Source organism: Meriones unguiculatus, chromosome 2 (assembly GCF_030254825.1).
Source record: "Meriones unguiculatus strain TT.TT164.6M chromosome 2, Bangor_MerUng_6.1, whole genome shotgun sequence".
Taxonomy (NCBI): Eukaryota; Metazoa; Chordata; class Mammalia; order Rodentia; family Muridae; genus Meriones; species Meriones unguiculatus.
In genome coordinates this window covers 161889338-161911555 of record NC_083350.1, presented here as the reverse complement: position 1 = coordinate 161911555, position 22218 = coordinate 161889338, and the positions used below count along the sequence as shown (strand labels likewise).

The window sequence follows — 22218 nt, the reverse complement described above, 5'->3', positions numbered from 1 at the left end:
TGGCCTGGGCATGTCAGCATGCCGTCTGGGTCTTGGATGTTTATGTCCACATGGGTCTTCTTTGAAGTATGATTTTTCACAAAGTCAACAATTATTTTTTAGTAGAATGAATGTATGGGAGGGGCCACCTGGGCTGCTGCTACTTGCAGCTCTCTGGCTGAACACATCCCAGCCTGGGTGAAGATGCCTGTGAACACAAGGCTATCAGCGCCATCAACTGTCTTTCTATGTATCTTTGGAAGGTTCCAGTACATTCATCAGAAGCCAGCCATCAGCAGCTTTCACATATCTTCCTTTGTCCCTTCTTCCTCAACTGACCAACTGTGCCCAGCATGTGGTCTAGAATATGAGCCCCAAACATAGATTGTTATTATGCCCCAAACTGTTGGGAGGGAGAAGCACACATTAATTGAAGGCTAGCTCATTCTTACTCATAATGTCACAAATGCATTTCTGTATCATGGGAGTTTATAAAGCCAACTGGATTCTTCAGGCCACTAAACCTATATGTTTTCAAATGTTTACTTTTCGTAAAAGTAACTGTTCTCTTGAGGCGGCAGAGATGGCTCGGTGGATACAAGAGGTTGCTGGGAAGCCTGGTGATCCGAGACTGGCTCTTGGAGCTCACGTAAGGTGCTGGAGGAGGCAGCACGAGAGCTAGCTGGAAGCTCGTGGCCTGGAGTGTACTGTAACAGAAACGAGAAACTCTGTCTCAACAGGAAAGAGGTGAGAAATGATGCCCAAAAGCTGTTCTCTGACTTCCACATGTGCACCGTGACAGACACACAGACACACACACACACAAACACAAACTTTAAAAAACAAAACAAATTTAAAAAATAACAAAAATAAGTATTTTCTTAAAAAAATTCTATAGCAAAAACATATACCACCGTAAGTACATGTCAACAACTAAAAATTAATCTGTCATTTTCAGGGTGTGAGCCTGTATATATTTGGGTGTGGTTTAGGCAGAAGGATCACCTGAGCCCAAAAGTTATAGACCAGAGAAGACAACAAGGCAGGACCTCATCTCAGGCTATCCCTCAATTGACTGATCGATCAATCAGTCAGTCAATCAATCAATCAGTACTATAGCACCCTCTTTCATTTGTCTTGGCCTTTCTATGGTGACCATTACTGGCATTATTAAACTTGTGGTACTCGCATATTCTAACTTTTCTCTGTAATTCCCTTTGGGATGTCTTTCTTACAAGTGCATCTTGGGACAGTCACTATCATACCTGTTCCACAGATGTCATAGAGAGATGACAAGTTTTTGCTCTAGAAGTGTTGCATTGGGTGTCTTTAGATGTGGGTTTTAAGTACACAGAATACATGACTGAGTTATGCTTTCCACAAAAGACTTCACTGTATAATGCTGATCCAGGCACCCCAAACACTTTTCCCTTGCTCATCTCTGATTCCAGACCCCCTATGTGGCTATGCCTTTGTCTCTAGATCTTGGCTTAGACCATAAGTACCTCCCCAGGGGCCATCAGTAACTAACATGACTATCTGTCCCCTTCCTACACCCTTCAACCCATATCACAGCTGCCTGCTTCTCTGCCACACTTCATGAGTATGAGCATCATGTCTGTAGACATTCCCTTTCCAGAAATACCGGTAAATGCAAGGTCAAAGCAGGAGGGTGCACCAGTGACTGTTGTATAAAAACTGGCATCTGAACTCTGCCTGATGAGGAAAGAAGGATGAGTTTTCATTTGGTGAGGGTGACCATTGGTGCTGAGAGACAGCAGAAGCAGTTATGGGGTCAGCTGGGAATGAAGACAGAGGAATGTCTGTAGCATCCTAGGAACGCTGAGTAGAAGCAGGGGGCAGAGGGAGAGGCAACCAGATCCAAAACAGCCAGATTCTACCTGGTCACCTAATGCTAGGCTAGACAGGCCAGCATCCAGATTCATGATAACATACATCCCAGATAGCAGGTCTGCAGCATGGAGAAGGAGGGCCTGGGTTAACTACAGTGATTATCACCATTCAGATAAGCGACTTAGGAACCAACAACAGCTCTTGGGATGCGGGCTTCAAGCTTTGGACCAGGGTGTTGACAGCAAAGTGTGTCTCAAGACCTTCACAGACCCCAGAAGACTTACCAGACAATTGGGACTGGTTGGTTGTACTTGGCAAAGCACGGAATTGCAGTGCTGAGGAAGAAAGTTGGATGCAGTGGGTACAGTGGATGGTAAATAAGTGGAAATGTCCTGGTTTGCTCTGTCAGCTGCATCATGCGGGGAGACAGGCCCAGAACAGTATCTGACAGCATGGTAGGAATTAAGAGAGAGGGCTGCGCCGGGCACCTGAGCATTGTGAAGATCTTCAACAGGGCTCTCTGCACCAGAGCCTGACTGACCTGTGACAAGAAAGAAAGCAGGTGGCTGTGAGCGCTGTGCACAGCTCTGTGACTCTGCACTGCAGCATTTGAAATACATGGCCCTCTGTCTCATCCTCATACCACAGCTACTGCATGTAAACACGGATGGAAAAACAAAGTGCCTGTTCCTTTAACAAGGCAACATAAGCACAGTTCCTTAGCATTCATGTGTTGCAAGAGATGTTAGAGGACAGGTAGACCTCTGTGCCGTGTGTGTGTGTGTGTGTGTGTGTGTGTGTGTGTGTGATTGGCTAACATCATAACCAAACTGACCATCTGCCCTGGTAAGTTTTATGTTAATTTGATACAATCTAGAGTCATCTGGGAAGAGAAATGCTCAATAAAGGAAATTCTTCCAAAAGACTGTCAGGTCCATAAGTGCATTTTCTTGATTGATGTGGGAGTGCCAGCCCTGGGCTGGTATTCCTGGGTTTATAAGAAAGCAAGATGAAAAAGCCAGGAAGTGGTGTTCCTCCATGGCCTCTGATTCAGTTCCTGTCTCCAAATTCTTGCATTGAGCTCCTGCTCCAACTCCCCTGTATGATGGGTTGTGAGCTGCAGGATGAAATAAACCCTTTCCTCCCCATGATGATTTGGTCACAGTGTTTTATCACAGCAATAGAAATCCTAACTCCATTCCTATAAAGCAAGGAAGAATGTGAGAAAAACAAAACAAAAGAACCCAACTACATTCAGCTACAAAGAAAGTTGGGCTTATTTTTTTCTTATGACTGAAGTAGGCCAGACCATCACACGGTTATAGTTTAGTTCTACACTGTAGCTAAAATTCAAAGATTTTTAAAACACGTAATGTTTTAAAAGTAACCACTAGATCTGGGGAGATAGCTCAGTGCTGAGAGCACATCCCTCTCTTGTAGAAGATCTGAGTAAAGTTCCCAGCACACACAGCAGGCCATCTCCCTCTAACTCCAGTTCCAGAGGCTCCAACACCCTCTTCAGGCCTCCATAGGTACTGCACATACATGGTACATATACATACATACAGGGAAATACTCATACACATAAAATAAATATTTTTAAAAACCAGGAGATAAAAAAATGGGATAGAAAAATCTAGAGAAAAAATATATAAGTAAACAGTAATTAGTATGGTCAGTTACTTCTCAAATAGGAAGCGACAGGAGGCAGAGGCAGGCAGCTCTCTATGAGGTCAAGGTTGAGGCCACCCTGGTCTACAAAGTGAGTCCAGGATAGCCAAGGCTACACAGAGAAACCCTGTCTTGGAAAAAAAATCAAATAAGAAGTGATAAAATTGGGGGACTGACTCACTGATATTCCAGATCTCTTTGGGGTTGCATGTCCAATAAACCTACAGTCCTATTATAGCTGTATCTTTCCAATAGTGGTATCATACTTTGGGTAATGTGATTGATCTCACAAAACACTCAGGTTCAGAAAATCCGGAACCTGTAGCCATCAACATTATTTTTTGTAGAACATGTATAGTATTGTATATGAAGAAATATACTTACCAGACACTGGGCATAGCCCCACCTTAATTTGAATTGATTTGGATCACTTTAATCATCCCATGTCACCCTGAGCCATAGGCACTTTGAAAAGTTTAACTGTGGCCTGGGGTGAATTCTCCCCTCTCCCCATTCTCCTTTCTTTTCCCCAAGTCAAAAGAAAGGCCTAAATAGACCATTGAAGTGTCCTGCATTTATTTCCTCTATTGTTGTGTTCTGTTTTGGCCCCTCCTATTATAACTTTGGACACAACTGTAGGAACATTATTTTTGTCCCAGAGCTCCCCCTGGTACCCGAGACATGTATGTCACCCGTGCCTCTACTGTGAACTTACACACAATGGGTGGACCTGTGTGTGCTTTTGTGATCCTGTCTGCCACTGATTTCCATACAAGCAACTACTGCATCTCATCTATCTGTGTTTTGCTATCCTTGAGTCAGGGGTGGCAAGCTGAGCACCAGGGGACACGCTTGCAACTAGCCGGGAGAGTGGTGGTCAAGGATATTCCCGGCACAGGGGGATGCTATGACAATTTAGTTCCTTGGAGGAAGGAACCAGAAGAGTCACAGAAGCCTGCAGGCTAAGGACAGGTACACTCCTGTCATTCAGCAGCAGCCACTCAGACTAGAAGGTCCACATTTTCCTTGCTCCTCTGTGGGGATGGTAGCCTTCAGGAATATCAAAGCCAGGCACTGGACTTGTACTCTTTTTCCTTTGGCTTTGTTCATTCCCATCTTTATTTCCATAACTATGTGGGATTGCCTAGGTTTGCACAAAACTATAAAAGAAATGCCTCTAGAAGGAGGGTTGCATGTGTCCACATGGGTATCTGTACTACATTTATTTCTTGACCACCACTGCTCTAGGAACTGAAAATACAGTGATGAATAAAACTGGAGGGAAAACTCCCTTCCTTCACAGAGCTGGCATTATAATGGGAGAAGACAGTAATAAACAAAGCGTACAGGTAACGAACACAGGCAGGTCCTAAGTACCGTGAAGACAAGCCCAACAGGAAAAGTGGGTTAAGGGTACCCTGTACGCTATGTACAAGCAGGAACGAGAAGCTTTAACTATGTGGTTGAGAAGGACTTGGGGTAGATCCTTTAGGGACCTGAAAGAAGTAAATAAATTACTTTTCCAAATGCTCAGCGCACAGTCAGCACTGAATTGGTGTGAGCGGTCAGTCCTCTGTATCCTTGAGCTGCAGATGCAATCAACCATGGATTGAAAGTTTTTTTATTTTAAAAGAACTACAGCAAGTCTATACAAAACATGGACAGACTTTGTTCTTTAAACAATATGATGTAACAACTATTTGTGTAAATTTACATTGTATCAGCTATCAACCAATCCACGAAAGACTTAAAATAAGCGGGAGAGATATGCCCAGATAAAATGCAAATGATATTCCATTTTGTGGAAGGGACTTGAGACTTTGAGGATCTGGAGTCTGCAGAGGGACTTGGACCAATCCTCTGTGGGTACTGAGAGATGACTGTGCTTCACTTTAGATTTCATTTCTATTCTCTAGAATTGAAATATTTCTATTTTCAATATACTTATCATCTGTTAGCAAGATGTACTTTTTGGCAATTTGAGGCAATTCCTAGGATAACATATTTGAAAACATTTATACTTTTATTTTATGTATATTTATATTTACTAAAAGTATGCAGTGACCACAGAACCCAGAAACAGAAGTGGCTCTCCTGTAACTGGAGGTACAGAGGGTTGAGAACTGCCATGTGGGTTCTGGGAACTACACTCAGGACCTCTGCAAGACCAGCCATTGCTTCTGTCCCTAAGATAACTCCTGTGGTTGAAAACTCATTCCCCCAGCTGTGGCATTGTCTTGTAGATCCGTGCAACCTTTAGAAGCTGGAATAGAGCTGGCTGGAGCTAAGGCCTTACACCTTCCGTCTTGTTCTGATTCCTAAGCCTTGCTTTGTGATGTCCTACTGTGTGCGTGCTACCCCAGATGCCTTTACCATCGCAGACTGAAGCCTCTGGAACTAGGAGTTAAACATTTCCTTCCCGGAGCTGTTCTGTCAGGAATTCTGCCACAGTGACACAAAAGGAACTAACAGACTCAATTTAAACACCTCAAGATGGTGACGCCAGGACCCAATGTGTGATGTTTCACCTCCGCTTGACTATACGGTTATGGCAAGAAATGAATGGGGACTCAGGGCCCCCCAGGGACTTCAGAACCTCCATGCAGGCTCACGTGCCCTGTGAGCTGCAGTGTTAGACATAGCTCACCTCTTACAGCTTCCTCCGAAGGTCCCACAGCAGGCATGGTGTACACGTTCAAGCACTGATCAGCCAGGAGCTGGATCTCTTGCACGGGTGAGTAAGTGCTTGTCAGCATGCCATTTTCCCTTGAAAGATGAGAAGGATTCACTCTGCACATCCCTCCAGGAAGACACTATGAAAACTGCTGAATTCAAGGGCCTCTCTAAATCATGCTTTAAAATACTGAATTGTTCATGTGTCTGAGTGTTTGCCTGCATGTATGTCTTTGTACCACGTGTACACAGTCCCTGCAGAGGTCAGAAGATCTCAGGTCCTAAGAAGCTGGAGTTGCAGCTGGTTGTGAGCCGCCATACGGGGTACAAGGAACTGAACCTGGGGCCTCTGCAAGAGCAGCCAGTGCTCTTAACCACTGTGCCCTCTCTCTAGGTCCTCAAAGCCTTTTCTACTAGTCAAGATCTGAAAAACCCTGACAGAGTCCCAGCTGTAGATTATTTAAATAGAACAAAGTGGTACTCGGGACCTTTGATGATTCTTCATAGGTCTTTTTTGTTTGCTTGCACAGACTTACATGTTTGAGTAAGAAAGGCATCACTTGACATGTCACATTTTATACCAGCCAGTTTAAAGACTGCTTGCTAGCTAGTTTTAGATGGACCATAGTCCTCAAACTCTGCCAGAGAATTTAAAAAATCTACCCTCTTCCTGCTGGAGAAGTAAAGTCACTAAGATGGAGTCTCAAGGCCCCATTTTAAGGTTCTCAGGGTAACAAAGTGTGAGTCATAGAATGAAAGGCCCACAGCCCTGAGAATATTGGATGTGTTTATCCTGGGAATGGAGTGGTTAGTATTGGCAGTAGTAGACATTCATGCATCCTTAACAAACACCAGGGCTCTCACTGTCTATGTTTCCAGCTCCTGCCCCATCACCCAGCATGAACAAGGAAAGAAAACAACACGCAGGATATGGATTCACACGGCCCTCACCATACCTCTGTGATGTGGCTGCGCATGGAAGGAACAGCTCGATGGGCATCTGTCTCTTAGAAAACCTTTTATTGCTCTGAAGGGATTCTGTAATCTAAACAAGTGCAAAGATGCATTATAAAAGCAGGCCTGCAGACACATGGATTTGCAGTTACGAGAGCGAAAATAAAAATTGGTGCATGGAAGCATTGCAGCATAGGACGTTAGAGACAGAATACCTGGGCCATAATGGCTGGAGAGATGGTCTCCCGGATATGCTTCACGTAATCAACTGTCGCCTCAATAACTGAAGCCACATCGCTCTTCCTCCCCTTGACATACGGCAGGAGGGTGCGCAGCTGCTCACAGCAAAACTTGATGCGTTCTCTGCTCAAACAATTGTAAGAAAATAAGAAGGCATCAGTCTCATTTACTTCTTTGTTCCTACAAATAAACAGTTCTTCTTCCTGGGTTTTTGTGAAAATGGAATGTCCCCTTCTTTATCTGATCCCTGTTTAAGAAGCAGGCCATGTCCCCACAGGACAAGAGGCCTCACAGCTCCTGAGATCACAACTTCCAGGGTCCCCAGTCACATGCTACGCAAGGAACAACTGCCTCAGTACAGAGTCTATGCCATGGTGGCCGCAGCTCCTTCAACCAGGCCCACTGCTGTGGTGTCCAGGTGCCCAGACAGTACAAAGCGCATCCCTCACAGCCCCTGAGGATCTGTAGATACCCTGCCCTCAGGAAAGAATCACACTCTATATAGACATAATCTTCTAATTCACATTAGAAGCCTAGCAGGCCAGAAGGAGTCAGGATCTAGGTAGGAGCATATTTTTAGCAGGAAATCTTGGTGTCTTGTAACATGTGTTTTACATAGCATGCTGTGGCCTGAACTGAAGAAAAACAAGAAGATAGCTTTCCTAAGCAGATGAACTAAAATACAAGGACAATGTCCAGGTTAGCATCCAAAGGCCACTAAATCTCAGGAGAGATTCATGGGAAATGTAGAACTAATTGATTCAAGCCCTTGGCATTTCCCCCTAAGCGCTTGTTTTATCCAGTTACAGCTTTGACATGTGCAGGCTGACTGATAATTACTATCTAGAATCTTTGGAAAGTCCCTAAATTTCTCTTCATTTCAGAATAGAAGAAAAATTAAACTTAAAAAAATCATTTGTCATATTGTCAGGATGGAAAATAAGTGTTATTTTTATGGGGCTTCAGGATCTTTGGGGTTCTTCAGAATTGTCTCAAGAACTATTCCAGAGGGGAAAAAAGCATTGAAAAATCAACAACCAGACACTGTTATTGGAATGTTTTCACACAGAGAACTTCTACTTACAAAAGCATCTATGATAAAACTCAAACACAGCAAACCTTCTGTGTGCAAACCACTCTCACTAAATGTCAAAAAGTTGTCTAAACGCTTTCAACAGAAGGGTGCCTTAAGCAAATTAAGGTATATTAGATCTTCGGAATTTCATCTGCAGTGGGAATAATATGTTATAAATCTTACTGAAGAAAAGTAGTATTCAAGACAGGGTATAAAATGTCATCCTAGCCATTAAGTAAAGCAAGAATGAATAAAAAAAAAATAAAATAAAAAATAAAGGCTGAGAGCAAAACCATTAAGCCATTGTTATCTACAGATGACTCAACTGTTAATAGTATTTCTCTCTTTTCTATAGTTTTGCTAGTTATATGTCATTTTCACAATGAAAAAACATGCCATTGCACATTGTTCCAATATGTATTAAGAAGACATCTGAATGTACAGGAAACCTAAGAGAATTAGAGGCAAATATTTATATTCTCACAACTTCCCCTCATTACTGTTCCCCAGTCATACTATGGCACTGGTCCCAGTTCAGTTATTTGATTCCTGATATCTACTCAGTGGTCACATTTGCTAGTTCCATTTAGACCTTTAGCCATGGGAAAGTTACAGGATTTGCAGACGTGGTCTCTCTGTATGAAGGAATGACCCTGAGAGCAAAGGCGGCCCCAGCACTCACCTCCTCAGCTTTTCCTTGCTTGAGTGAAGAGCTGAGGCCCTTCTGTTTCCTTCAGGACTGGGCAATTGGGCCTTCAATCCAAGTCCAGGTTCACTTTTCAGCAGCTCAGAGCTAGAAGCAGGTGAGAATCGTGTCACATATTAGAGAGAATAATTGCCTGGCAACTGTCAGCAATAAGCAGCAGTTCACCATTCAGACGGTGACTGTCTCCTGCTTCATACAAAAGGGGAAAATACGTTAAATCACTGCCTGACACGCCTGGAACTGAATCTTTTCTTTCAGATTTCAAAGTATCACAAATCAATGATCAAAATTCAAAAATACACTGATTAAATATAAAATAGGATCAGGACTAAGACACTGTAATTTTATCAACACGGCTATTGCAAATTATAAGTACTCACTGATAATGCTTTTGGTTTTTTCACTTTTATAAAAATATTGCAACACCAGTCCATTTCTCCTTCCGGCTGTATTTGATAAATTACATCTGATGGCTGATGCTTGAACAACCTGCTTTAAAGCAGACTGAGTCAGATGGCTCCCGCCCAACTGTGAGGTAGCATTAAGCGTTCTGAGCATGTTACAGGGCGAGCTGTGATGTTAGGCGGAATGGATGCAGTTTTTAACTTAGCGATTGTTTCTGCTGGGTCTTGAATAGTCCCACTGTAAGTCAGAGCATAACTGTATCTACCCTTAAGAAGTTAAGACACACAGGGCTGGAGAGATGGCCTGGAGGTTAAAAGCACTGGATATTCTAGTAGAAGACCTGAGTTCAATTTTGAGCACCCACACGGTGCTTCATATTCTGTAACTCCAGTTCCAAAGTATCTGATGCTCTCTCTTCTGGCCTCTGAGGGTACTATATGCCTGTGGTACACAGACATACGTGGAGCAAGATACACCCAAACACATGAAATAAAATTTTAAAAGCTCAGACCCATTACAGAGAAAAGAAAAGAGCAACTTTACATGCCCTATTCCAGCTCGATCAGCAAAAGTAGTTTCTCTTCCTTTTAAATTTTGTCATTCAATGGATGTTGTTCTGACGCTGCTATCTACAACAACAGTTCTCAACCTGTGGGCCTCGACCCCTCTGGCAACCCTCTATCTCCAAAAACATGTACATTACAATTTATAACAGTAGCAAATTTAGAGTTATGAATTATCAATGAAAATAATTTTATGGTTGGGGGAAACCACAGCATGAGGAAATGGTTAAAGGGTCCCAGCATTAGAAGGTTGAAAGTCCCTTATCTAGAACTTCAATTTTTGAATTATTTTATTATTTTTTTTTATTTTATGTGTATGATATACAACACATGTGTGCCTGGAGCCCATGAGTGCCAAAAGAGGGAATAAGATCCCTGCAACCGAAGTCACAGACAGTTGTGGCTAGGTACAGGGAATTGAACCTGGATCCTCAAAAGAGTGGCCAGTGATCTTAGCTGCTGAGCCATCACTACAGGCCCTTTTGTATTGTTTTTAAAATATTGAAATATAATACCACTTTGTGTGTGTATTTGAGAAAGAGAACTTTGGTGTCTTTTCTTGGGTGCTGCTTATTAGTTTTTGAGACAGGGTCTCTCTCAATGGCCTGAAGCTTACCAAATGGGCCATGCTGGCTGGTCAGGGTTCCCCAAGGGCCCTCCTTCGAGATTCACCTCCCCAGTGCTGGGATTCTAAGTACTTATGCCTCAAACCTTTGTATTTGAATTCTGGGTCTCAAGCTCAAGTCCTCATTCTTGCAAACAAGTACTTTACTGACCAAGGTCCTCCTAGCCCTATAATCCACAGTGGAAAGATTATATGAGAGGATAAAGAAAAAGCCAAAGTTAGTAGACATTGAAAAATGCCCTCATGTAGCATAGGAAAACCATGAAACCTCACAATACCCTTCTCTACCTCATACCCCAGATAAGGGATCATCTTTCCATGAAGCTCTTTGAGGCTCAGCTGCTAAATAAGATTCACAAAGCTGTTGCTAGCTGCGTGCCACTTAAGTGAGGTCATCTTTGGTTTTCCACACCGAGCTGGCTGCCAAGTCCCTTCCTTGTTCTAACAGTAGATGGCTGCATTCTACACATTCTGGAAGTGCCTGGCTCAGAATTTTCATCGTCATCAGCATCCATGGGCTTTAGCACTTGTCCATCCTGGGTAGTGCTAAGCTCCATTAAAAAATAAATAAATAAAATAAAATAAAATAAAATTTGTTGTAAAAAAAAAAAAAAGGCCAGCATTCACAGGAAGCAGATTTTTTTATTAAATGTGCAAAGCTAACATGGGAAGAGTCTGACCCAAGTCTAACGCCCTGTGGGAGGTAGGTTTGACTATCAGTTCTAACACCCTGAAGAAAAGAGACATACAGACAGGGACAAACATAGCCCAAACCACAATGTAAAAAACAAAACAAAACAAACAAACAAACAAAAACCCTAATTGCTTCCTCATGGAATATCTAACAGTTTCTCTAAATCACAGGCATTTAGTAGTTGAAGCTTTGAGTTTTGTGAGTTCAAAACAGACAACAGGGGGGAAAGCGTTGTAGACGCAGACTAGGTAAGGCTGTGCCTGTCTGTTCAAATATCAGTTTCAAACTGTGTTTGAAAGAAGGGAGTCTGCTGTTATCTTACTTGAATGGCATCATGCTTTCTTATACTGATCCTCTTGTGAGGTGTACCCATGACCTCAACTCTAGAATCTGAAACAGAAGAATGCCACTTATCTTCCAGAGAAGAGCCCATCCCTCTGGACCACTCAGTGCCAGGGCTTATGTCCTGTTATCAACTTCTCTGCAGTATCTTTAATAAAATGTATGCGGCGGACATCGGTAACATGGAAAAGTCGAAAAAATAAATAAAACTAACCAAACAAATGCATCTGTAGGAAAATGTCCCCCGAGTTCACTGCAGGAATTCCGGAGGTGTAGTCTGTATTCTACAGATGTCTCAGTGCTCTCCACATCCACTGCAAGTTTGGAAAGAGGCCCATTTTAATCATAGTATCACTACCAATGACTCTTACAAAGCAGGGTTCTTAAAATAGAAAGCAAACGATAGCTATCAGTCCAGGAAGTGTAAAACCACTCAGATTAGAAAGTACCACTGAAAGCCTGTACACACTGTATCCCAGGACATCCTCCTACCAGTAAGAACCTGGTAACTAAGTGGCATATTTTATAAAGTACCCGCAACCGACTTTATGTATCACCTTCCTATTTAGAAATAAATGTCAAGCAACTGCGCTCTCAAATTATAGCCTCAGGGGGAAAAAATCTGCAGCTGTTGGTCCTTGGACCAATAATAAAACAACTGGAGAATGGTTGGGATGTATCAAAGGTGCTGGACAGGTGATGAGCAGCTGCTGTTTGCACCCAGGACCAGACTGCAAAGGGACCTTGACCATACGCTTAGTCATTCCCAGGAAGAACTCTGAGGTTACAGTGAGTAGGGGCTGGGGAGGGGGCATGGTGAGAAGAGGTGCTACAAAGGAAACTTACTGCTTTGTTGATATATTGACTCTGGAATGCAAACTTATATATAATAATCCTCAATGTGTTTCAGTAAAACATTGTTTTTAAGTTTCAAGCCTTATGGAAATATAAGTGTGAACGTGTGTACGTGTATGTGTATGCAGTGTATAGAGTTGATAAACATAAACCTTATAAAAATAGCACAATCAAGTTAATTAGCATGTTCATCCCCTTACATAATTATTTTCTTGTGCATTTGTTGAAAAGGCCTAAAATGGATAGTCCCAGTAAGTTACAAGTATCCATACAGTACTGTTAATACAGCCATCAAACTGTATCTTAGGCTTCAGAATTTACTCCTATGACATAGCAAAAGCTCTCCACTCCTTAAACAATGCTCTCCATCTGATACCAACTTAATTCGGAAAGATTTCTCAGCCTATAGCATGCGAAAATAGTTATTGAGCCACATTAATTCCAGAACGTGAAAGCTGTCTGCCGCTCTTTTAGGTTAAGCTAATTAGTGTTTAAATGTTGCTATACACACAATGCAACAGGTAAGAGGACCACAAAGGAGAGGCCTACCTGAGGCATTGCCATTAATGCTTTGTATCTAAAACTATGAAGGGGAGAGAATGGTCCCCACATTCATTGGAAGAGGTAAATAATTATGCAAGTGTTTTGCAAAGGAGTTACTGTGTAATTCCAAGTTAAAGCCCTACTTTTTGGACATCCTTGCAATGTGGTAGCCTGATCAATTATACTTTAATAACAAAGATATGATAGTAGCTAGGTTACCAAATGAAAAGAAACATAGTAACAACCCCAAACAAAAACAAAAACAAATAGAACCCTTCCTCACACAGCTATCATGCTGCTAACTTGTTTGAAATTTCTGGCCATTTCAGCTTCTTTTGAAAATAAAGGAGATTTTTTTTTCCTCCTTATTTACAATTATTTCCTGACTATGCTAAAAAAACACACTCTTAAAATACATAGCAAATTGTTAATCCACAATAATAGGCATAAGTGGGAAACCAATTTAAACATGTACAAACATGGTTTTTATAAAATTTTAATAGGAATTTTTAAGCCTTTAATAAGTATATTTTTAACTTGGGGAAGTAGAGGCAGGTGGATCTCTGTGAGCTCGAGGCTAGCCTGCTCTACACAGAGAAACCCTGTCTTGAAAACAAAAATGTGTATTTTTTAACTCACCCGTATGTGTGCAATATTCTTCCCAGTACTTTACCACGATGTTCACTTTTTCCAAGGTCAGTGGCTCACTGAAGCTGATATCAGCTCCATATTCTGAAAAATAGCCTAAAGAAATTACATTAAAGCCAACCTTGTGGTTCCTGCTTGAAAACAAAATACACACCATATCAGGCAGTCACATACATACCTCTAAGTTTTTCAGGAATTATAAAAACAAACAGCAAATGTTGGTTTTTCTTCTTCTCAGATCTGAGGGAAAAGTGTTACAATGAAGCAGAATCATCATTCAAAAAAAAAAAAAAAAAAAAAAAAAAAGCAGACTCAAGAGCTTACCTAACTAGAAACTAAACTATAGATGCCTTTAACTTTGAGAATTGAAAATGATGGTGAAACTTAAAATTCAGCCTCTTAGATCAGTGAGGAGTGATATGGTGATATGATGAACTGTTCTTTCTTTCTTTTCTTTTTTGTTTCTGTTTTTGTTCGAGACAGGGTTTCTCTGTGTAGCCTTGGTTGGACTCACTTTGTAGACCAGGCTGGCCTTGAACTCATAGAAATCTGCCTGTCTCTGCCTACCTGAGTGCTGAAATTACAGGTATGTGCCACTGCGCCCGGCTGGACTATTCTTCCTTAACTAAGGAAAATAACCTAAACCTTATCCACATTTTCAAATTCCTCAGTACTCTAAAAAATGTTGGGGAGCAGAGGACATTTCAAGACCACTGTAGGAATAAAATCAGCAAAATCCAGATTGGGGAAAATTACATAAAACTAAAAACCCTTTAAAACACATACATATGTGTGTGTCTGTTCGAAAAAGATACACATGTACAATTTAAGACCCCACCCCCAAAAACAAGGTAGAGAAAGTTGAATTATGAATTTTTATAAAGTTCTTTTTTAGACTCACAAGCAGGAAACACTGAACATTAACTAGGTATTTCAACATTAAAGAATTATTAATGCTCACTTGTTTTAATATCCACCATAGCTCTTAAAAAAACTATGAAGATAAAACATTTTAATTTAATTTAATTTAACAGTTATTTAAAAAGCATACTTATGGGACTAATATCAACATTATATATCAAATAAATTTATTTACTCAATTAACCCCTTTGCTGTCACTTGTGCCTGTTCTTACTCAGGTTGAAATGTTAATTCTTACAAAGCCATCTCAAACTGGCCACAAAAACTGTGCTATGAACTTCTGCCCAAGGATATGTGCTTCATTTTAAAACTTGCTACATTAGACTAATTTTATGTCGAGTATATCATTATATTGTATATTATGTATTAAGAAATAAGTCTTAAAAGCAATTTTCAAGACAGAAAGTCAAGACTTAAAAAAATTTTACCTTATTAACTTGACAACTTCCTGTTCCTCCATAGATAGGGTGGAAGTCACCTTCAAGAAAATTATGTCAAATGACTTAGTAGCCAAAAGCGCGACTACTTTCTTCACGTTGCTAATGGTCAGGGTGATCTGTGCTGTGTTGGAAAAGAATTTCTGTACAGAGCCAGCCAGGAAGTATCTTGTGGCATCTCCAACTATTAAAAGGTCTAGTTTTCCCTAAAAGAGAAGGAAGCAGAAGCCACATGTAATTGCCAAACAAGAGTAAGAAATAACTCAAGGAACTGGGCAGTTGACCCTAGGGAGCAGGAAGCTCCTCATTGCCTCCATGCCCAGGGCTGTGCTTGGGTCAGACCATCCTGCTACTTTGTTAAGATCCTTCCCACTAAGGCCATGATAGTGTGGTTTCCCTGAAAACTTCTCTCTTGTCCCATTAACTATTCAATTAACAGGCTCTTCCCTCCTTTCCCCACTCCAAGATTTTTTTTAAGAGATTGTAGTCTGTCCTGCAACTCACTTGGTAGACCAAGCTGGCCTTGAACTCAGGGATCTGCCTCCCTCTAACCTGCCAAGTGCTGGAATTAAAGGCTTGTGCCATCACCACCATGCTACAGATAAGGATCTTAAGATCCAGTCTTTCTCTCTCTCTTTCTCTCTTTCTTTCTTTTTAAAAAGCTATTTATTTCTGTTATTCTGCTACAGCAACTGAAATCTTATTAACACAATAGTCAATCCTAAATTAGAAAGATATGTTTGGATTATACTTTGAAGTTCTATTCATTGTCAGTTGGCCTGGTGCTTTGGGGCTTGCTGTGAGATCACACATCACAGTGTGAGAATATGATCAGAACAGTAGTTGTCCCATGCTTACCTGGCATGCGCCAGGACCAAAGTTCAATCTTTAACACCACAGAGGCCTCCAGATGCAGGACTGGACCTCAAAAACTGTGAGCCACACCAGGCATGGTGGTGCTAACCTTGAATTCCAGCACTCAGGAGACAGGGGCAATGAAATTAATCAGCCTGGTCTACAAAGTGAGACCCTGTTTCAAAAAAACTAGCCAAACAACCAACCAAATGGCCAAAAAACCTGAGCTAAATGAAGCTTTTTTTTTTCTTTATAAGTTGATTATGGTGGGTTTCTGTTACAGTGATGGAAAGCTGGTTAATGTAGGGTAGAGCACTCATCAACGGAATTAGTGTCCCAATAAGAAGAGGCCAGAGATCTGTCATGCTTTTTTTCATTTATGAAGACAAGTGAGTGGATAAGTCTAAGGATAAAGGGCCCTCACTGAGACCCCAACTGCTAAAGACTCTGGCTCCCAGCATCCTCTATGAGCCAGTTTCTTAATCAAGACTTTTCTCCCGGGACATGTATTGTGAGAGAAAGCCAAATCAATGGTCTCACATTATTTATTTTGGTTAAAAACACATTCCAGAGAATGCATTTTTAAAAATCTATATTTGGTGCTGGAGTGATGGCTCAGTAGTTAAAAGCTTTGGCTACTCTTACAGAGAACCAAGATTTGTTCCCTGCACTAATATGTCTGCTTACAGCTGTTGCCAACTCCAGTTTCCAAGGGATCTGGTAACCTCTTCTGGCCTTCACAGGCACCAGGCACACACAGGATGCACATGCATCAGGCGAAAAACACAAAGACTTGTTCGTAGCAATCCTTGGCCACATGCAAATTGTGGGTTGACAGGGACCCTTGTCTCTCTCCACACAAAGCAGCATCCTTCTCATGAAAAATTCCTTCTCCCCCCATCTTCCATGCACTTTTGCTGGGAATGCCGGGAATTTAAGTCTTCATTCTATTTTTTTGTATTTGTAATTCATATTTATAGATAACAATTTTGGGTGTCATTTCTTTGACCTGTACTGTTCCTTGTAGCTTCTATTTGCTTCTAGGTCAAAATCACCATGTCTCTGAATTTTGAAGATGATGGTCCATCTCTTTGTGATATTCAGAGTGGGTGTTGAAAGCACCAAGCAACTTTGCTTTCTTTGGGTGATACTTTTTTTCTTCCTGTGTTCTGACAGGGTCCAAGTAGAAGCACTTCTTATTGACTCTGTAAACAGATATTTCTTCACCCACGAACCACCTTCTCCTTCGTTGTCTTTCTCTCCTTGAGAATCTTCAGGAAATGCTAGAAACCCAGGAAGATTCTTCCTATACGTGTCTCTGTAACAGAGTCAGTCTTCAATCCTTTAAAAACTACTGATTTCAATGTGAATTGTGAATTTTTTAAAGCTTTATTTTCCTTTCTGGTGTCTCCAGGGCCTGTTATTTTTAGAATGTCATCCCTTCTTGGAAGATACAGATTGGAATTTTACGTGTGTGCACGAGTGCTTTATCTACGTGTGGAGGTCACAGGACAACTCTGAGTGGCGGTTTTCAGGCAGTGTCCACCTTGTTTTTTTTGAGACAGGTCTTACTGAGCTTGGGACTTTTCAACTACGATAGGCTCTCTGGCCAAAAACTATCCCCATATCTCCACTTTCCCAGAGCTAGAATTCCATGAACATGGAACTATGCCTATGTATGACTGCACATGTGGACACCTGCATGGGATTCCTTCCTCTCTTGTTCTCCATCTTAGTTTTTGAGACAGAGTCTTTCTCTGAACCTGGAGCTCGTGGATTTGACTAAACTGGATGACCAGTTGAGTTCCAGGAGCTTCCCGTCTCTGCCTTCCTAATTCAGGGGACTAGGAGGGTTGCAGCATGAGACTCCCTTCCCCCACATCCCCCTGCCTGGTCTTTACACAGATGCTCACATCTTCATGCTTGCACAGATGCACTTTACCAGCCCTGCTATCTCTTCAGCCTTGTAAATTAGGACTCAAACATTTATTTGTATTCTCTCTCATCCTATTTTAGAAGTGTCAAAGCAGGTTGCTTATGAGCAAAACAACTTTATTTATCATCACCCTGGAGATTGGGGGTTCCAAGATTAAGGGGTTGGCAGGTCCAGCACCAAGTGAAAATGATTCCTGGTTCAGAGAAGGCAATGTCTAGTGTGCTTTCACACAGTGCAAGGGCTGATGGGTCTACCTTGGGCCTCTTTTATAAGAACACTAATCTTTTATTTTTGATTGTTCTCCCGTCTGTTGTCTGAAAAACTTACAAATCAAGGATTGAGTGACTGTGAATGTTCGCACAGTGGCGGTGGTGTGCCCCAGTGGTGGCCTCTTTTAAGGAAAACTGATCTGGGTCCTGTGTGAAGGAGTGGGACATTGTAAAACAGACTGGAGAGCTGAGCATCCAGGGCTGGGCCCGCTCCGGTTCCTGGCCACACAGAGGACCAGGAATTAGCCGCACTGGGGGACCTTGGTCCCACCTGCAGCTCATTTTCTGCAGAGAGCCCATCCCTGTCATATCCTGGAGTTAAAGCATCCTTGCTCCAGGTGTTCCAAATCCAACTACTTCCACAGCAGGTAATCACCCTCTCTCCACACCCGGGGGGCCTCTGTTCCTGTCCATCATCTGCTTCAAGGCAGCATCTCTGCTCCCCCTGGCTTCAGAGCTGGAGTTGTGAGAGAAGCTGCTGTGTTGGAATCAAGAACCATTCACCGCATTCAGTTCTGCCTCCTTGGGTTTTAAGGTATGGTTGCCCCTCCCCTTCCTTCAGTGTTATTTACTTGCTGGAGGCCTCATTATTTCGAAAGTGTCTCCTGCTGTGGAGTTTAGAACAGAGGAGGCGGAGAAAGCATTTAAGCGCAGTCCACAGGCAGGGTCCACTCTCACTCACCTGCCCCACCAGCATCAGAAAGGATAAATAGGCCCAGTAGTTAATATGTGGAGTTTTTTGTTGTTTCTTTGTTTTGTTTTTGCAAACTGACAGTGTCTGACTTCACCAAACGTACTTCTATTTTCCTCAAATATCTTAACATTTTCAAAATATAACTTAATGTTTTCTTTAAAACTAATTATTTTGTTAATTGTTTGAGACAACAGCTTTGGTGTGTTGCCCAGGCTGGCCTCAAACACTCGATTCTCTTGTCTTGGCTTCTGGAAAAACATTGAGGCCCTTTGAACTGTGTTTGGTATGTGCCTGTGTCTGTGGTGGCTGTGGGTCTGTCTTTCTCTGTCACCCTCCACCTTGCATTTTGAGGCAAAGTCCCTCACTGAACTTGGGTTCACCCACTGGGCTAGACTGGCTAGCCAACAAGCTCCAGAGATCTCAGTCTTAGCACCCCCCTCCCCCAGCACTGGGGTTACAAATGCATGCTGCTGCGCAGCAGGCTTTTATGTGGGTTCTCATGTTTAAGTTGCAAGCACTTCACCAGCTAAGCCACCTACCTCTCCAGCCCCCTAATTTTTCTTTTATTTCAATATGGTAATTTTTCTCTTGCTGAGCCATTTGAGAATCAAACAGTGGGGTATAAATAATGACACTAACAATATGTATAAGCCAGGGACCTGGGACAATTTGTAAAACTTTCTATTGGAAAGTCCCTTTCTCTTAAGCTTCTCAAACATCTTGCCACTTAAGTGTGCTTGATAATTACTGTCCCCACAGGTATTTATTGAGCCCTCCTGCTGGAGAGAGGCAGTGAACACAGGTGAAGGGGTAGTCGAGCACCCTGGGCACAGGGCCTTCCATGGCTTCTCTGTGCGGGGACCAGCATCTACCTCTTGCTTCTAGGCTGCACTACTGGCTCTAGGTAAGAGACTCGTAAATGCAACTGAAGGGCAAGCTCACAGTACATGGCAGAGACCTGAGCACAGAATACACACACACACTCAACCTGACAGAGTGGAGAAAGGAACTGCAGGGAGATGCATTCAGGCTGGGCAGTGGGGACAGCTCTAGGGGGCTCTGCTCTCAGGAACTTCCTGAGTCACAAGCACAATGCTCTGAGAAGGGCAGAGAACAAAAGCAGCTAGCTATCCTGAGCCTGAGGAGGCGGGGAGCAGCCAGACAGGGGTGGGGAAGCATGGCTTCCTTCCCATGCTCTGTACAGGAGCCTAAGGTTTGGGAAGTGCTGTGTGCTGAGTGAGGCACACAGTGCAAAAACAAAGCAGTTCCAGAACGATCTGAGCTTCTTTTCCCTGACCAACACAATTAGAGCCACAACCTACTCGGGGTGTCAGTAGTCACACAGATTAGAACACAGAAGGCCAATCAAGTCCACAATCTAGTAATATCAATTTAGCAAATAAACTACAGTCGATTTAAATCTGAATATTTACTTAGTATCTCGTTGATGCTGTAACATCTGAACACAGGCAATAAGGTTTGCCAATAACGAAGGGAAAAGAAATGGAAAATTCTAGCATATCCTCCTTTGCAGAATTGCATTTTAACATGTCTATGATTTCTACCTAAGAACACAATTGGCTGGGTTTCATTTGACAGCAGTTCCCCCCCCCCCCCAGTATGAATTGCTTAGTGCACTTTAAAAAATACATATTCATTGGAAATTTTTAAAAGATGAAGTAAAAAATGCTCTTTTGGGGTAAAGCCTATTAACACTCTGCCGGGTACCCTTTAATTATGGGCAGTTTTATAACGTCGTCACATCGTGTCCTTAACGTCGCGCCAGTGTCCTTATCTACTCTATCTCATTTCTGATGGCAGCGTTCAGGGCGCTGCAGTCTCTACAATTGTAGAGCACTAGGCTTCCATCTGCGATGGGTGGCGGGCGAAGCCCTTAATTAGTAACAGCAGGTGCTGAAGTGCTTAGAGCAAATCACTCCTCCATTTTAGTGAGCTGTTATTTATGTCACCCTTATCACGGAGAGCAGCGCTGACAATCAGCAGCGGCTGCCTGGGCCACAACTCTCAAAGGGCAATCACTGGCCTCCGATTTCCCGGGAATCCTGGGATTTAGCTCTGTCTGGAGAGACTGAGCTGGCTGCTGTTCCTGCAGAGACTCACAAGGCTCAGCGGGGGCTCCATGCTCCGCGCGGTCAGAATCTACAATTATTTGTGTTCTAGATAATCAGGTGTTTTATTCAGAATTCCATTTTGTGCAGCTTTGCTTTTAATCCTGCACCGCCAAAATACTTTTCCTTAGAGCTTTTGCGCATGCACAAAACCAAACACCAGACACCAAAACCGCTAAATGACCTACAGAAATAATTGGATTTCCAGAAGCTTGTTCCTAAGGGGTCAGAAGATTAAGCAGTCAAAGCCTTCTGAGGGTTTTAACAAGCTCGTCTAGGTACAAATGCCCCCTCTTACTTGTCCAGAAATAGCTTTGAACAACAGATAACGCTGGCTTTACTTTCTGAGGTGAGTAATGTTCCTCTACGCTTCTCTAGCCAGGCCATCAGCTTTCCCGCTCTGTTCTGTTTGTCTTATAGACATGGTCTCGTACTACAGCCCAGACTGGGCAAGCCTCCTGCCTCAGCAGCCATGAAAGCACACGCATTGTGGACGTAAGTCACCAGGCCCAAAGTTCATTTTTTTTATCTAGTACAGTTACCCTGTGGGTCATCAACGGTCTGGTCAAGGTGCATTTCTGGGGCCTCTATCTTCTGGGTGCGGATGCTGCACGCACTGCCAAGCGCGCTTTGTTTGAGCAAGGCCACCTTGGGTCGCCATCTTCCTAAGGCCAGCAGTTCAGGGACAGGGATGCCGGAAATAAAAGCAGATAAATGTGCGCCCCTGTATTTAGCTTTTCCTGTAGGAAAGCCCAACCCTACTCTCTCAATTCCAAGAACCGCCCCGGGGATCAGCTCAGAGCTCCAGGGTCAGGGGTTCAAAGTGTGGCCCGGTGGCCTGCTTGCCTGAAGTAATCTCTCCACACCGGAGCTTGGCTCCTGGCCCTTGATGGAAGCCTCTCCAGGGTATCCTTTTGCAGGGCTGGCTGGCGGGGCAGGGTTCGGGTGATGCTCACAGCCACCTCCCACCGGCTCCTACCTGCCCTGGCCTCCGGCCTAGCTCCCCACTGCTGATCAGGTCGGCCATGGCGCCTAGTGCTCTGCAGCTTCTTCGCGGGCTCGCGCTGTGAGGGGCGGAGCGAGACGCCGGGAGCGCCCAGGGGCTGTGGGAGCGCTGGGCAGAGTGACGTGGACACCTCAGGCCCGCCAC

General features: G+C 43.0%; 1 protein-coding gene across 1 annotated transcript; it reads right to left on the bottom strand.

Annotated features, from left to right (window-relative positions):
• Nucleotides 1–521: 521 nt before the first annotated feature.
• Nucleotides 522–22095, bottom strand: Sohlh2 (spermatogenesis and oogenesis specific basic helix-loop-helix 2). The gene is made up of 11 exons (XM_021637575.2): nt 22048–22095; nt 15177–15391; nt 14006–14067; nt 13819–13923; nt 11996–12095; nt 9129–9239; nt 7347–7494; nt 7134–7222; nt 6152–6270; nt 2118–2374; nt 522–686 (listed from the first exon to the last, which is right to left on the bottom strand). The coding sequence occupies exons 1-11, from the start codon at nt 22093–22095 to the stop codon at nt 522–524; spliced, it is 1419 nt and encodes a 472-aa protein (XP_021493250.2).
• Nucleotides 22096–22218: the final 123 nt, after the last annotated feature.

Bases quoted from the DNA above. Each gene is read 5' to 3' on its own strand.
- Sohlh2 (XM_021637575.2), bottom strand. From the start codon at position 22,095: ATGGCCGACCTGATCAGCAGTGGGGAGCTAGGCCGGAGGCCAGGGCAG. The intron at 9,240-11,995 runs GTTAGTTTTATT...ACCTGCTTCTAG, and splicing joins CCTACAGATGCATTTGTTTG to CTCTGAGCTGCTGAAAAGTG. The intron at 7,223-7,346 runs GTATTCTGTCTC...GCACTTGTTTAG, and splicing joins CTCCAGCCATTATGGCCCAG to ATTACAGAATCCCTTCAGAG.